General features: G+C 35.4%; 1 protein-coding gene across 3 annotated transcripts in view; it reads right to left on the reverse strand.

Annotated features, from left to right (window-relative positions):
• The window catches only part of LOC100619241 (cation channel sperm-associated auxiliary subunit beta-like), a 249,570-nt gene that overhangs the window by 185,349 nt on the left and 46,478 nt on the right, over nt 1-17,743 (reverse strand). For 2 of the 3 annotated variants that reach the window (XM_016427569.2, XM_007473197.3), the window contains exons 9-12: nt 15,165-15,231; nt 14,869-14,915; nt 14,319-14,474; nt 7,237-7,389 (exon numbers count right to left, since the gene is read on the reverse strand). In XM_016427569.2, the coding sequence (XP_016283055.2) occupies nt 7,237-7,389; nt 14,319-14,474; nt 14,869-14,915; nt 15,165-15,231 (423 nt within the window). The remainder of the gene's footprint in view (nt 1-7,236; nt 7,390-14,318; nt 14,475-14,868; nt 14,916-15,164; nt 15,232-17,743) is intronic. The other variant, XM_016427568.2, reaches the window with a different exon arrangement.

Genomic DNA, 17,743 nt, shown 5'->3' on the forward strand with positions numbered 1-17,743 from the left:
AAAACCATACACCTCTTATTTGTTTCACCCCTAAGTTCTTTATACATAATTGAATTTCCTGTTCATTGTAGGCATTAGTTAGATGGTCCTGTTCAGCTATTGAGAAATTCAATACACGTAGAGGTCCTTCTCTAGCTCCAAATTTTGCTGTAATGTCAGCTCTGTGGTTTCCTAAGGACACATGATCATTAGCCCCTGTGTGTGATCTAAAGTGGATTATTTCCACTTCCTTGGGCAGTTGTACAGCCTCAAGAAATTGCATTATTACTTTGGCATATGTGATCTCTTTGCCTGCCCTTGTCAAAAATCCTCTATGTTTCCTAATTTCTTCTGTGGCATGAATTATTGAGAATGCGTACTGGAAATCTGTGTAAATATTGACCCATTTATCTTTCCCAATTTGTAAAGCATTCAATAAAGCAACTAGCTCTACCCCTTGAGTGCTCACATGCTTTGGTAAAGACAAATACCATAATGTCTCAGTGTTACTACTGCCGCTCCAGTGTACCTTTCTCCATTAACTATCATGCTCGAACCATCGGTATACATTTCAATGTCGGGTTGTTCCAGGGAAGTGTCTTTTAAACCATTTCTTGACTTTTCTACTAATGATATTGTTTCCTGGCAATTATGTATGAGTTCCCTTTCAAACAGCAGATCTAGAATCAAAGATGCTGGATTCAATGGTTGGCAATGTTTTAAAGTGATGTTTTCATTGCTTAGTAACATAATTTCATACTGAGAAAGTCTTTGCTGTGTGCAAGCTTGTAAATGACATTTCTTCAATATATATTCTAGTTGGTGTGAAGAGTAGACATTAAGTTTTGATCCTAATACCAAATCAGATGACTTTTGAATCATGGTTGCTGTGGCAGCAATTGCTCTCAAACAGGGAATCATTCCTTTCTCAATTATATACAGCTATGTACTGTAATATGCCACTGACCTAAAATTGTGTCCTAAAGTTTGGACTAACACTCCAGAAGCTATGCCTCTTGCTTCATGTACAAAGAGAGGGAATTCTTTGTTGTAGTCTGGAATACCTAAGGCTTGAGCTGTTATGATTGTTTCTTTGAGCTGTTCCAAGGCTTGGAGATGCTCTTTTGTTAGTTTCAAATGTTCTGTGACTGTGTTTTTGGTTAAGTCCATAAGACATTTTATTATTTGGCTATAGCCTGGGATCCATTGTCTACAGAAACCAGTCACTCCTTAAAAGGCTCTCAGTTGTTTCTTAGTTTTTGGCATGGTGAGCTTCTGTATGTCTTCTACTCTTTTCATGGAAATCTTTCTTGTCCACTTTTCCAAGATAAATCCTAGGTATTCCACTTTAGGCATGGCCCGTTGTAGTTCTGATTTTGAAACTTTGTGGCCTTTCTTATATATAACTCTAGGAGGAGTTTTTTACTGTCCTGATAACAAACTTTAGCAGATGGGGATGCAATAAGAATGTCATCCATGGCCTCAGACACTTCACAGCTGTGTGACCCTGGGCAAGTCACTTGACCTCCATTGCCTAGCCCTTACCACTCTTCTGCCTTGGAGCCAATACACAGTATTGACTCCAAGATGGAAGGTAATGGTTTTAAAAAAAGAAGAAGAATGTCATCCACATAGTGCACAATCTTGCTTTCTTTGAAATGGATGTCCTTTAAATCTTGTTGCAAGATTTGGCAAAATGCTGTTGGGCTATCACAGAATCCCATTGGTAATCTTCCCCATGTCATCTGAGTCCCATTCCAAGTGAAAGCAAAGATTTTTTGGCTTTCCTTTGAAATTGGAATGCTAAATTAAGCACTACTCAGATGAATGACAATATAATATTTAGAATTACTAGGAATTTCTGAAATTATTTTAGATGGGCCTGGAATTACTGCATAGGACTTTTTTACAAAGTTATTTACTGCTCTTAAGTCTTGGACCAGTCTCCATTGAACTTTTCCTTCAGAGTCACATTTCATTTTCTTTATGGGTATTATTGGTGTATTATATTCTGAAATTGTTGGGATTAAAATTTTCTGATCCAACAAGCTTTGGATAATTGGGTTGATTCTATCTATGGTTCTTTACTTAGTTTGTATTGTGGTATTCTTGGTGGTGTCCCTTCTTTAACTTCTACTTTTACTTTTGTTGCTGACTTTAGAATCCCTACATCTGTAGAATGCATAGCCCAAAGTCCTTCTGGTATATCACTTGGTATTTCAAATATTGTACCTTTATTCTGAACTTGTTCATCATCCACTTGCCCCATGAACAGTAATGGATAATGTTTTAAGGAGTCTTTGGGTACATGTAAAAAAATTTTCCCCGATTTATCACATTGAATGGTTGCTCCAATTTTACACAAAAAAATCTCTCCCAAGAAGGTTGATTGGGCATTCTAGGATTAACAAGAATGTGTGTTCTATTGTTAGGAGTCCTAGAATTACCATTTTTGATTTTAGTTTTGGTACTGTGTTTTTTCCCTATAGTCTCCATTATTTGTATGTAACTTGTGATTTGGCTGTCTTCAGGAAATGTTTTAAAAACAGATTTAGTTTCCCCTGTATTGATAAGAGCTGGGTCGATCTCATTACCCACTTTTATCATGACCCTTGCTTCTATGTTCTCATTTTGTTGGCATACTTGGACCAAAGGTGCATGTATTTCTATTTTGTTCGAATCCCAGTTTTGTTCTTCAGTTACAGACTTTTCATGTTGCTTTGAACATTCATTTTGCAATCAATCATCAGTTTGCAATGGAATTGTATTATCATGGAGATTTAAAGATGGCATAATAATGTTTGTGTTTGCTTTTTCTTGTGCAGCTACTATTGGTTGGAATTCTGAATAAGGATTTAAGACTTTTCTATTATGTCATTGGTATTTTCTTTTGTAATATCATCCCTGCTTTCAGTGTCATTGTCTCCAGGAGGTCTGCTAATTTGAATGTTCTCTGTTATTGCATTTTCCTCCCCATTGAACCCTTCTGTTGTTTGCTCATGTGCTTCAATTAATTCATTTGCAGTTTGTTTAGAATCTTTATAAACCTCTACTATTTGTGTCTCATATGGTTGATTTGGGTTTTATACTTCCTGTTTCTAAAGTATGTCCTTTCCTTTCTGCTAAATTACTTTTGTCTTGTGCTGAGAAATGTTGCAAATCACTGGTGCTTGGATCTAGTCTTTCATATTCTTTGCTTTTAAAGTTATAATGTCCTAATAAGTTTAAATGTTTGTGTATTACAGATTGTTGCCAGTTCTGTTCCTTCCTCTTTCTTTGTAGCTTGTTCCACTCTTCCAAAAATTTTCTCTTTAATCTCTGTTACATCATTATCTAATTGGATTTCTTCTTCTATCTGTTCTTTAGTTTTTTTGTGTGCTTTTGGAACCCCAAATTCTATTTGCATGCAGTCTCCTTCCTTTTCATTTTCCCCACTTCCTTTCCCATCTTTCCTTTTTGATGTTACCCCATGCACTTGGCTTCATAACTGACTTTGTTTGGCAGCACCTGAGACAACTTGCAAATAATGTGGTTTTGCTCCTTGTTGAATGTATCTCTCCATGGTTTCTAAATTTGATACTTGCAATGAATTCTTGCAATTATAATTACAACATTTTGTATTTGTTTGTGTATTATTGCTGCTATACTTTATGTTTTCCAGGACCTCTGTTATTAGCTTGGACTAACTATGTCTTTAAATAACAGCCTCCAACCATGTGACCCATTTTTCCACATAGGAAATATTTGTGTACACTTCTCCTTTGATTGCTTTGTGTGTAATTTCTTGTGAGTTTGTATGATTGCAGAGTGGCTAGATTTTTTTATTTCTTCAATTTCTTTATGTTTAATTGTGCTATTTGCCTCCTTGAGCTTGGTTTTAAGCTCTTTTATTATTTCATCCTTTTCCTCTAGGATTTCTTTATGACCTGTGAATATCTAAGTTGCAGTTTTTCTTAAATCTTCCAGGCTTAGTGTTTCTCAGTCTGGGCATTGGAGTTTAAAATATGATCTAATAGGTGTTTTACTGCCTTTCACAAATTGTCTCCTTATGTGTTGGAGATTTTGTTCAGTTAAATTTTCAAATTCAAGCACATCTCTGCTACTTCAATCACTCTATCGAGGAACTTTGATGGATGTTCCCCACTTTCCTGTCTCAATTTCTCAAATTGTCCCCAAGTATCTGCTCGTTTTGAAAAACTTTTCATTGCCTCTAATAGATCTTCTCTGGCCTTTCTTAGATAACATAGATTTTCATTATTAGATAACTCTAAGTCTATTCCTTCCTCTGGCCATGATGTTAAATTTGGATTGTCTCTATTTTCATCAATGAATTGTTGTTTTTCCCTTTTTGAAAATAATTCTGAGATTAGAATTTCAGTGTCCTGTAAATCTGGGTCATAAAGCCTAATTGCTCTTTTAAATTCTTTCAAACATCTCACAGGCTCTGAAAACCAGGAAGGCATCCATTTTTTCAGACTTTCAAGGTCAGCTGTTATAAATGATTTATGTGTTTTAATATGAATTATGCTGCTATATGGTTATAGGCTTGTTTGATCTCTTAGTGGCAATATTGGTATTCCACCGTCAGCCCCATCTGTATTTTCTTGCTTAACTACATTGTTATTTTTAGGTGTGCTGTGTTGTGTGTTAATATATTTGCCACTTTGTTTCTCCTCAGTCAGTTGCTTAATCATTTGCTTTAATTGCATCATCTCCTCCCTCATGGCTAAAATCATCACAGCCATTTCATTGCCTTTTGCTTTTTTCCCATGAATTAGATACACATCTTTTTTAGGGCATAGTATAATTGGATTAAGAAGAATAATGCTCCAACATATGTGAGAATGAATGAAATCAAGCAACATACACTTATATTCAGCCATTGCAAACTTTCATAGATCTTAAGCAGAAAATAAATATAATCTGGAATGCTGACAAAAAATAAGATGTACAATATATTAAAGAAATGTCCAATCCAGCCTAGATAACCCATGGCATATATTAGTTTCTTTGACATCTTGTATCTTGAAAAGCCTTTTGCAACAGAAAAAAAATGTTTTTAAGTATGACCCTTTAAGAGTTGCCTCCTCCCTTCAGAAGAAGTGGTTTCTTTTGTATGTGGTGTTACTAGTCAAATTAGTTGCACTCAACACTGCTCTCAAAATGGCTGCTTTCCACAGTCACACAGGCTTTTGAAATGTATGTAGGCCCAATTTCTCTGAAACTTCTCTGACATTTCCAACTGCCTTCTTTTTGCCAAATTCTTGACAAAACAGGTTGGAAAACCTAGCTGGCTCTGCCAAAACCTGTAATATTTATAGGGGATAATGGAGGTTTGAAATCTGGAAGTACAATTCCCACCTCTACATCTCCAATTTTAAAAAAATCTTTTCTAAGTGGTCATTATTTACCTTATGGTGAGCAAGATGCAACAAAGTATTTTTTTCATATTAAGGTAAAAATCACATTTGATATGGTTCTTCCTGCATTGTTTTTATGCCCTCATGCAAGAAAATTTTTTTGTAAAAATGCCATGCAATTCTAAGAGAAACATGATTATTTCTATTTTCATTAACTACTCCTCAGAGATTTAGGATATCTAACATTTCCATAATTCTGTTCAAGTCTTTGACCGTTTACTTATGTTTTTTGTTACTTTTGATAAATAAAGGGCTCATTCAGGTCCATCACTACTATAGTTTTATTGTCTATTTGTTCCCATAATTTTATGAACTTTTCCTAAATGCTTTTGGATCCTATGCCATTTAGTACTGATATTGCTTCTTTGTCTATGGTGCTTTTAAGTATAATGTAACTTCCCTGTTATCTGTTTTAATTTTTTTTTTGCAATAGGATGAGGGAAGCAGAAACAGGTTAACAATTTATACTATGAATACAATATTGTACAATAATAAATTTTGCTTAACTTTACATGTGCGCATATAGAGAGAGCAATGGGACCCAAAACTCTTATGGTGCTGTCTAGGTGGCAGGCATACAGTCTAGTTGAAGCAACAAGGCACCAGAAAGATGATAAAGGAAGTGGCATATATCAGAGAAACCAAGTTACTACCATGACCTTTCTTCAGGCCCTAATGGAGACAGTCCAAGATCTTAAAATGAAGAGTCCTAGAAATAATAATGCCCACTAGATGACAAGTATAGCTTCAAGCCTGGGCTTTGTAATCATCATTAAAGGGAGTAATCCCTGTGGATATGGGTTCAGATACCCCCAGCAACTGTAGACCTACTACACCTCATAAGGTAAGGAAGCCAGCTTTGAAAAAACAGTGAGACACCCTGGAGAGATAATTGGTGGTATGGTAAGATACAAGAAAGGCACACTACCATATTCTTTCTGAGCAAGATAATAATTTGCCAACAGTGTTGTTTATAGTAAAGTTGGTCAGACTGGACTCCTCAGCTAGAACAGTGACCAAAAAGGAAGGGATAGGGGGGGAAATCCCTTTTTTATTGAGATGCAAGAAAGAAAGAATTATAGATGGTTAGGGAATATTTTAATAAAATACAAACTCCTGGAGAACAGGGATTATTTCAGTTTTTCTATTTATATTGTCAACCCTCAGTACAGCGATTCACACATAATAACTAACAGATGTATTTTTCATTCATTTATTTATGCAGTCAATAGTTTTAAGAAATTCTGAATTGGTGGTGGCTGAATGAAGATTATTATTTTAACATTTTTAATCACTTATCTCTTATGTGTTTACAAGTCTCTATGTAAATTAAATGGCAATAAATGTCTTTGTGGGGTGTTCAAATGATGCCCTCCCATTTGGTGATATTATCAAACACTTTTTTACCTTTTTACAGAAGCTGCAGAAAAAAAATTCATTTAAAAACAAATAAATAAAATGGAGACTATATTAGAATCTGAGATCCCAACTGACAAAGGTAGAATGTGGCTGATATTTCTCTATAACCCCAGTCCCTCCTAGATGCTTCCAGGAAGAAAGATTCAAATGAGGAGATCTTATTCTGATTTGTACCAACTATTGGGGTTCTATACTGGGGAAAGTTTGCTCCTACATATGTCAGGTCTTTTGTGAGAACTGATGCATTGTAAGGTGTAGGGGGAATCCAGATAACAGGCTCTGACTTTTCATTTCTCCAGTGAGCTTTCCAAAAGTACCCATAATTGACTTAATGAAGGAAGGAATGAAGTGCAGAAAACACTTCCACTTCAGAAAATACTGAGAAAACTCAGTCCAAGGAAATTTGATGGGCACCTACCTGACTGCCATAAACATACAGAAAATGACTCCTAGGATGGAAAGCCATTCCAGTGGCAGGATAAAAACTATAAGGAAACTTAAAACTGGGAAATTTTAATTTCTCCTTTGGTGATCCTTTGTAAAAGTTCCTTACAGCAACCCGACATTGTTTCTGCAAAATAAAAAATATGCAAAAATCATGGAGATTTTGATAACATTTTGATTCATTCCTCACTTAATTCTTAGCAGGAGACCTGGCTAAACCTCTAACTAATCCTATCATTCTCAAAAGTTTTTAAATATTGGCTACTTTGTCCATCTTCAAGGATGCACCTAAGAATAATGAGGCTCTTTTCTGTGTATAAGGCTGACCATTACACCAGAAATGGTTTTTCTTCAGCTACATAATTCTTGTAACCATTCCCAAAGGCACAAAGAGATTGTGATATATGTTAGTGGAAGAATATATTTTTAAAAATTCTTTGACAAAGGAGCAGAGCAAAGATGGCAAAGTGAAGGCAGAATTTTTCTTGAGCTCTACAAACACCCCCCTTTCAAAGCAACCTAAAAAATGCACCATACTAAATTCTGAGTGGAATATCCAATATAGAAAAACCTGAAAAACATGTAAAAAATTCAATGCAGGGCTTCTGAAGCATACATTAAAAGTTCATAAATAATAACCTCAAACTGAACCTAATCATATGTAAATATTCATAGATAAAAATTTGTCAAATAACCCAATGCTAAAGAATGTCAGACAAAGAACAAATTATAAAAACAATAACTTCATTAAAGATAATTACAACAATGAGACAACATGAATAGAAGGGTTCATAAAAAGTAAAATGGATAGTTTTGATTGTATAAAATTTAAAGGATTTTGTACAAACAAAATCAATGTAGCTAAAATTAGGAGAAAAGTAGGAAACTGGAGAGAGTTTTGAAAATAGATTCATTGTTACAGGTCTTGTTTCTCAAATATTTAAGGAACTGGGCCAAATTTATAAAATTATAAGTCATTCACCAATGAACAGGCAGGTTTTGGAGGGAAAAATCATAGCTCTTGATAGCCATATGAAGAAATGCTCTAAATCAGTAATAATTAAGGAAATGCAAATTAAAATAGCTCTGAGGTACTACCTCACACTTTTCAGATTGGCTAAGATGACAAAGAAGGAAGATCACAAATGATGGGGGAAATATAGGAAAATAGATACATTAATGATCTATTAATGGAGCTGTAAACTAGTCTAACCACCCTAGAGAACGATTGGAGATAACCCCCCAAGAACAATAAAACTGTGCAATAACACCAGTAGGTCTATAACACAAAAACATCAAAGAAAAAAGGGAAAGGCCCATATGTAAAAATATATTTTTAGCAGCGTTTTTTGTGTTGTAGCAAAGAAATGGAAACTCAGGGGATGTCCATCAATTGGAGAATGGCTGAAAAGGTTATGGTATATGAATATGATGGCATATGCTATGCTATAAGAAATAATAGGAATGGTGTTGGAACTGCCTACAGTTCCTACTTAATTTCTTTATGGGTGGACATCTGAGAAGGAGAATAGAAACTGGGGGGAAATGGATGAAGTTAGAGAGAGAGAGAGAGAGAGAAAGAGAGAGAAAGGAACAAAGACTAGGAGACATGCTCTCTTGATGCTTCTTAAAGAGTGATTTGCACATGTCCCTGAACTTTTATTGGAGAGTTTAGGAATGTGGAGTAGGAGGTAGTTAATGAACATGTGGCATGGCATAGGTTTTAACATTGGTTCAATTGACAATCACATAATCAAAGAGGAGGAGGTTAATCGAACATGACTGGGTATGGAATGTGGTCTAACAAGGTGGTAGCTAGGACCCTGTGGCAAATAATGTCCTGCTCAGGAATTCTTTTGTCCTTTGGACTGAAGATTTGGAAATACAACGATCAAAAAGTAACATGACACTGAGTCCAATATATGCACACATAAGATACAATATCAATACACCAATAATATTTTCAAGATGCTAATATCCTGGTATGCTACAAATGGTTTCAGAAAAAAACTTGAAAACCTATATGAACTGATGCAAAGTGAAGTGAATAGAACCAGGGAAACAATTTACATGGTAACCATAATAATGTAAAAATAATCAATAGTAAAAGGATTAATAATTCTGATTACTACCATAATCAACCTCAGTTCCAAAGGATTCATGCTGAAAAATGCTACCCAATTCCAGAGAGTGTAGTGATGGACTTAGAATGCATATTGAAGTGTATTTTTCGTCTCTTGTTCTGTTTTGATTGTTGTTGTTTTTAAGAAAATGACTAACATGGAAATGTTTTGCACAATTTCAAAAGTATAATAGGTTTTGTTATTTTTCACCATGTCAGTGCATGGGCATGGAATAAAAGGGAGAAAGAATTTGGAACTGAAAGCAAATATAAATTTGAATATAAAGAAATTGATTTTTTTGTACAATTCTTTAATATTCCAAGGAAAGTATACGAAGCTTAAGATGGGAGAAATGTCGTTTTGTCTAACGTACTCTATACTACCTAAGCCTACAATATAATATAAAATTCATGAGATTGCACATCTCTTCTTATTTTTATTACCACTACCACCACTATCCAAATATGTATATATTAGGACAGGAAATTTTCTGTACTAATATGCTAAGATAATTATATCAATACAAAAAAAAATTAATCTTTAAAACTGCCCAAACATATTTGTGTCACACCCTTTCCCCCCTTTTCCTTGCTATAATTTAGTTTGTATTATTGTAATTAGACAATGATAAGGTTTTGATGATGACCATGGCCATAAAAAATGGAGTCCCTTACTGAGTTATCTTTGTAGGCCATAAAACCATTCTAGCTTGGTCACTCCTGAATTTTTTTTTCTTCACCCTTTAATACCACTTGGTAGACTGAACAATAGTCCTCCAGTATGATTCGGGATTTTTTTTTCTTCTCAATTGTCCCAATATTTTTTATGACACATTTATGAATGCATAAAAAAGACAAGTGGTGGGGTGAATTTTAGATTTTCTACTCCCTGATTAGTTTTTAAAATCCTAAGAAACAGGAATGTATATACCCCTATTTAAGGATGACGTGTTGAGGAGGATGGCCTATGACAGACATGTGCTAGCAAGTGACAAATAAGAAACTGACAGACCCCTGGGCTGTCCTAAGTCAAGCTTAAGCTACCATTGGTACATGTGAGATGTAGGAAGTGATATTTTAAAAAGTCTATATATTCACGTCACTTCCTCTTGCTAGTCTCTTTGGGCGGTGGAGGCGTTGAGCTCTGGGTCTCTCTCAGAGTTCTTGGGGTTCGGCAGTGGTGTGGCTTGTGGCAGCATGCTGGGCATCTTGGCATTTTGGCATGCTTGCAGCTCTTATCCAGGTTTGGCAGTGAGAGTCTTTGGTGAAGTGACTGGAAGAAGCTCAGTAGCATGGGTCAGGTGAGTTGTCTTCCCTGAGCTCTCTCGGAGTTTAGGCTTCTTTTTTTTTTCTTTGCCTCCTAAAATGCTATCCTCCTAGGAGGCCCCTCATCTTGGAGAAGGCCTCATGCATGGGAGTCAAGCTAGATTAAACCTTGGAGGAGGCCTCGTGGCTGAGGTCTCTGAACTTCCCTTAGCTTAGGCTAGGCAGGAGAAATCTTATACCTCTTTCCTCTCTCTCTTCTTCTTAATTTCTTCCCTCTATTTTAATTAAACCACCATAAATTTCCTAAACTGACTTGAGTATTTTTATTGGGATTGAATTAAATCCCTGGAGACCACTAGTATAATATATTCAGTTAAAACCCCCTAAATTTACCCCTTAAAGTGGTCACTGTGAGCCAGCATAGGTTTAACAAGAACAAATTATGCTAAATAATGCTCACCTGCCTTTTTGACAAAGTTACAAAATCAGAGGAATAACCTGGGTAAAGAATAATTTTATTTCATGAAGTTATTTGATAGTTTATCTTATCTTTGTGAATAAGACAGATAGATATGCACTGAATTAAAGTATATTCAGGTGGGTTTCCCAGCACTTAGGATAATGCCTGGCACATTGCTGTTGTTTAGTCATTCAATCATGCCAGAATCATTGAGACCCCATTGAATTGTCCATGAGGTTTTCTTCATAAAGACAATGAAATAGCATGCCATTTCCTTCTCCGTTATGTATCTCCATTTTACAGATGAGGAATGGAAGCAAAAAGAAGTTAAGACTTGCCCAGGATTACATAGCTCGTAAGTATCTGAGGATGGATTTGAACTCAGATCTTCCTGGCTCCAGGCTCGGTGCTCTTTCTACTGAACAAGTTATCTGCCTGGCACACAGCAGGTGCTTAATAAATGTTTACTGATGGATGCTTGATTGGAATATGATAATATGCATATAATCAGAAATATAAGACATCTACAAAAAATGAGAATAAAATGAAAATATGATCATTGTGATGATACTATGTTTTAGTACTTCCTGAATTGATTTCATCAATGAAAATATATACCCAGAGTTTCAGACAGATAGTATTTGTAAGTGGTTATAACCAAACACTTGGTATAGATACCTTCTGATTATGAGCCACTCCAAACTGAGCTAGAATTCTCCTTGAATGGCATACAGACAAGTCCCCTTTCCAAACCTGTGCTCTGATGTCACACCTTATCTTGGTTGACATAGCACAGACCTGAAAATAGCCTGTGGTATTCAACCAATAAACTGAACTAGAACCAGACTACTGTCACAAATACCGCTTATGATTACTCTTCCCAGGCATAGCATACATAGATTCCTAAAAACATATGTCACTACCCCAAGTATTCCTCATCTCCAATCTATAGAGAACATAAAACTTTTCATGGGCTGAAGCCTAGCCAAGGAGATCAAAATCCTGGAGGAATGAATTGTTTTCCCATTTGTTGTACTGAGTTATACTGAGGATCCTTTCAGTGAGTCCCTAGGGTATGAACTTCTATATTATAATTGTAAAAGTTAAAGTTAAATCTCAATAATAAAAATATTAGGCTTTAAGTGATTTTATTAGACAGTTATTAGAAATCAAGGAATAAAGAGTATACAAAATAAAGACCACATGCCCATGGCTGATCAATCAGTTCAAACACCTGCCTTACCACCACCAAGCTTGGTACTGGAAGTAAAGATCTGGGACTTTCCACATCCCTACCTAATATCCTCTATCTATAGGAAGTATATAATGACAGGAAGTCAGTGGGCTCCTGAGAAATGTAGTTCTTTTTTTAGGGTAACAGATTTTCAATTACACATAATGGTTTTACAAAAAGCAGTTATTTTATCCACCTATGCAACAACACAAAAAGTGGAATATATTAAAGAATATCAGGATAGTGACTTGTCTCCAGATGATTTTTATAGGAATCCTATTGGAAAAAAAGTGAGATTGAAGTGGTGGTGATGGTAATGATGATGATGATGATGATGATGATGATATTGGAAAGAGAACTAAGCCCAATAACTCACAATGACTGATGTTATAAACATTATTCCTTTTTTATAGGTGAGGAGATTGCCACTCAAAAAGTGTTTGACTATGGTAACACAATGAGGAACTGAAGGAGATTCAAACCTTGATCTCCTTGCTACAACTATAAAGAGCTTTAAGATTTAAAAAAGATATTATTACAAAAACCTTATGAGGTTCGGTATTGCTTTTTTGGTTGTCCTCATTTTGATGAGGAATTTAAGGTCAAAGAAGTAACATGATTTTTCTTCAAGCATCAAATGTTAGAACCAAAGTTCAATTTCGCATATATTCTGACTATAATTCCTGCATTCTTTTCACTACAAAATCACAAAGGAGTAATGATTAAATATAAGACTGAAGGGAGATTTCTAGTAAAGTGTCCTAGGGATCTGTTTGGTCTTTTCTTTTCAACATTTTCATGATCTGGGCAAAAACATACATAGAATTCTCATCGTCAGAATGTCAAGACAATGACAGAAAGTCAAGAGCAATAACTAATATGTTGGATGATGAATTCAGAATCCCAAAGGAATAGCATCGGAATTGATTTAGCTGAAATCTTAAAGAGAAAGAAAGGGAAAGTTCTGAATTTGACTTTTTTTTAAATGAGCTAATAACAATAATGTAAATGGAAAGAAAATCCATGATACAATAAAAAGTAAATGTTTCAGCATAACAAAGGAAAAGCATGGCCCCTAAAAAGAGGAATGAGAAGACCTTCATACTCCATTCTTTTGCAAAAGGGAGAGGTCTATGGGTATTTTCAGCCTTTTGCCATTGATATTCATATGGCTTAGTTGAAGGACTTCACAGTTTTAGCTTAGTAAAAAGAAATTTTAATTAGGAGTTATTGCTGTCTTAAAATTGTAGAAGAGCTAGATTTGTTTTTTTCTTGGCCTTAAAGATTAGATCAGTGTGTAGAAATTACAAGGAGGTAGGTTGAGGTGTGATCTAAGAAAAAAAAATCTCCTAACAACTATTATAGTTGAGTCATTTCAGTTGTGTTTGATTTTTCATGACCCCATTTAGGGTTTTCCTGGCAAAGATACTAAAATGATTTGGCATTTGCTTCTCCAGCTCATTTTTACAGATAGGAAAAACCAAGGGCAAGCAGAGTCAAGTGACTTTTTATTCATTCATTCATTTATTTATTTATTATTAAATATTTATTAAGTACCTAAAGTGGGTTTTGAATTCAAGTCTTCTTGACTCCAGACTTGATACTCTCTCCACTGGGCCATCTAGCTGTGTCTCCTAACAATTAAAATCTCCCAAATTTGAATGGTCTGTCTTGGTGTTCAGTGAATTCCAAGAGAAGTTGCATGAAACTTTGGCAAGGACAGTCTAACTAGATAAAATATTAGAATTGTGTTAGACTGGATTCTAAATTTCTGATTCCACTGAGGAATATCTAAAAGTGCACTGTATTCTGGATTATTCATTTTAATTCTGCAATATCAATTTTGCAATTATGATTCGACTGTGTGATATTGCCAAAAGGATAAACTCAAACTTGGAAATCATTTTCTGAATTTTCATTGCTAAGAGATTTGCCCAGAGAAGAAAGAAATCACCTCGAGGTTACAGAACATACCTTATCTCTTAAAAGGTAGATTGCAGTATTCATTTCTTGGTCAATAAGAAATGACACGAGTCGAGTGGAAATTCTTCTCCTCCTAGATTTTTTAGTATCGGGTGTGCAAGGTTGCCAGTTTTCAAATGGATCTTTACTATAGAAACAAGTATCTGTCTACCAAAAAAAAGAAAATAAAAGTTAAGAGTCACCCTATTTGGTGTCAACAGGCTTAATAGTCTATGAACTACAATATTGTTCTTTTGTGTCCTAGTCTGACCTTGAAAGCATGGGTCTGTATAATTACTAAGCCTATTTTTGCAAATAAGAAGCAGGCCCAAGGAGTATCTCACTCAAATTATGGAAAGTTTGATCTAGGAAGTATTTTATTACTATCTTAATACATTCTTAATTGGAGCAAAATTTTTATAGATAGGAACAAATAATGATAAACTTCCTAGTCAGTAAGACGTACATTTCTCTCCATTATATGTTAGACACATTTTAAAAAGCATTCACAATCAAATTTCTTGCCTTCTTTTGAATCAGTTTACCTCAGTCGAGCTCCTACCTCAGTCAAGCTCCTACTTTTTTCAAAAGTGATAGCAAGGTAATCATCTATAAAGTAGAAAATGACAGAAATTATAGGCATAATCTACATCCCAAAGGTCATAGGGTTCAAGTAATAAATGAAGTTGAGCTTATATTTTTACATTTCAGAAATATCATAATACTTACTGATTAATGAATATTCTTCAATATGTAAAAGATTTTGCCAGTAAGCTCAAGCACAATAATACATCGTTATAGTAAGCTTTATTTTTATTTAGATTGTAATATAAATACAAACATATTAGATAGATTTACCTTCAAAGTCTTCTTTATTAGCTAGACATCTTTCATTATACCAAAGTTTTGCTACAATAAAATCTGCCTGTTGAAAATAAAAAAAGAGAACATATCTAGCAGCTACAAGATAGATTTGAGAAGAAAACCTACAAATTTCTTTTTAAAATCCTCTAAAGATATGTAGTTGAAGAACTGGAGTGGGTGGAAACAAAACATACACAGGAAAGAAAAAAAGGTATAGAATGTGGAAAAGATGAAATAAAAAAGCATAGAGAGTAAGATATGAAAGTAGTAAGACCGGTTTGGGGGATACCCATGCCTATAAATTTTCTTGAGGCTGCTAAAATCTACTGGTATTCCATATGTCTAATTGAAAACTGACTGAATGAATGTCTTCCGTTCCTTTTTTTCTTTAAAGTATGGGCACCCCATCGTACATTTCTTAAATGAAAGGCACTTTTGTGGACCCTAGGACTAATTTGAAGTTAGTATCACTTCAGAACTTTATCAAAATGCCTTGAGAAAAATATCTAAAATAATTCTTTTTTTTGCTTCAATATGAATAAAAATTACTTAGATTTCTTATGCTTCTTAAAGCGTTCCTTATAATAGCCCTTTCAGATAGTATAATTATCTATATTCTATATATGAAAAAAGGAATGAAGAAAATTGAGTAGCTTGCCCATGGCCTCACAAGCTCATCAGTGTAATATCCAAACCATTAATATTGTATTCAAACCAAGGTTACCTGGCTATAAAACCTGCACACATCCTTTTGTCCCATGCCTCTGGATTCCATCCAATGAAAATAATCTTTCCTATCTTCGATTGTCATAGCCCCTTACACATCCTTTAGGACAAGTGATATTATGCCCTATTTCATAGCAGCTACATTAGCATATACTCCATTATGGAAACAGGCTATATTTAGAATTAGAAGATGTGAGTTGAATAGCTCTATTTATTATTTATAAGTAACAACACTTATAAATACTTCAGCATATCTTGTAAACATCTTGAGCATTGGTTTCTTCATATGTATAAAGGAGACAATCACATTATCATAGCCTCCCATATAATTGAGTAGAGTGGATCAACTCATGTGTGTGTTTGAGTGTATGGGTATTCTGCCACTTCAAGAAAAAAAAAAAGTTGGGTAGCTCAGTGGATTGAGAGCCAAGCCTAGAGATGGGAGGTCCTAGGTTCAAATCTGACCTCAAACACTTTCCAGCTGTGTGACCCTGGGCAAGTCACTTGACCCCCATTGCCTAGCCCTTACCGCTCTTCTGCCTTGGAACCAGTATTTAGTATTGATTCCAAGATGAAAGGTAAGGGTTTAAAGAAGAAGAAAGACTCTTCATGAACATGTTTGGGATTTTCTTCATAAAGATACTGCAGTGGTTTGCCATTACCTTTTCCAGCTCATTTGGCAGATGAGAAAACTGAGGCAAACAGGGTTAGGTGACTTGACTAGGGTCACAAAGCTAGTAGTGTCTGAGGCCAGATTTGAAATTAGAAAGGGGAGTCTTCCTGACTCTAGGCCTGGTACTCTTGAAGGTGTATAGAATCCCAGAAAGTTAGAGTTAGGAGCTTACTGCTGAGGTCATCCTCACTTTACAGATCTGTAACCTGGAGAGGTTCAATAGCTTCATCAAGATTACACAGCTAGGTAGTTGCAGAGAATGATCAGAGCTGTGCTCCAAAGCTGGTAACCCTTTCCTCTATCCTTATGCTCATTGGCATCATTGCAGCCTTTCACACCACTGGCCATCTCCCTTCTTGAAACTCTCTCAGGGTTTGGCTTCCCAGAAAACTCAGTGTCCGAACTAGAGCCATCCAACTAATATTCCTCAAATATGGCTTTCATCATGCCGTAACTGCATTGCACATCAGATCAGGTACGTAGGCTTGAGCTAAGGATAAGAGACAGCCATATAGAGCACACAATACCTGAAATCAGAACACGAATTAAAAGCCTGCTGTGAACTTTTGCTAACTATGGGACCCTGGGAACTTGCTTCTCAGCCTCAAATTCCACATATGTAAAATAAAGATAATTATTGCACCTACCTCACTGGGGGTTAGAAGCATTAAGTAGGATAAATGTAAAATACTTTACCAACCTTAAAGTGCTATAAAAATACTAGCTATTATTATTCCCGTCATCATTATTATCCATCCTCTTCAACTGTCAGGACTATCCTGACTTACTTTCATGTTCCCTAAATTTCTCATGTTTGTTCATTCTTGCCAATTTTCTAATAATATTCCCCATACTCAGAATACTCGTCTCTCCTTCCCACTGCTCTAAATCATAACAGTGGTTTAAGACTACATGTAGGAGGGTATCTGGGTAGCTCAGTGGATTAAGAGCCAGGCCTAGAGACAGGAGGTCCCAGGTTCAAATTTGACCTCAGACACTTTCCAGTTGTGTGACCCTGGGCAAGTCACTTAACCCCCATTGCCTAACCCTTACCACTCTTCTGCCTTGGAACCAGTATTTAGTATTGATTCCAAGATGAAAGGTAAGGGTTTAAAAAAAAAAAAAAGACTTCATCCTGCTATATAAGGTTTTTCTCAAGTTGCCTACAATTAGT

The sequence above is a fragment of the Monodelphis domestica genome, chromosome 1, assembly GCF_027887165.1.
Source record: "Monodelphis domestica isolate mMonDom1 chromosome 1, mMonDom1.pri, whole genome shotgun sequence".
NCBI lineage: Eukaryota > Metazoa > Chordata > Mammalia > Didelphimorphia > Didelphidae > Monodelphis > Monodelphis domestica.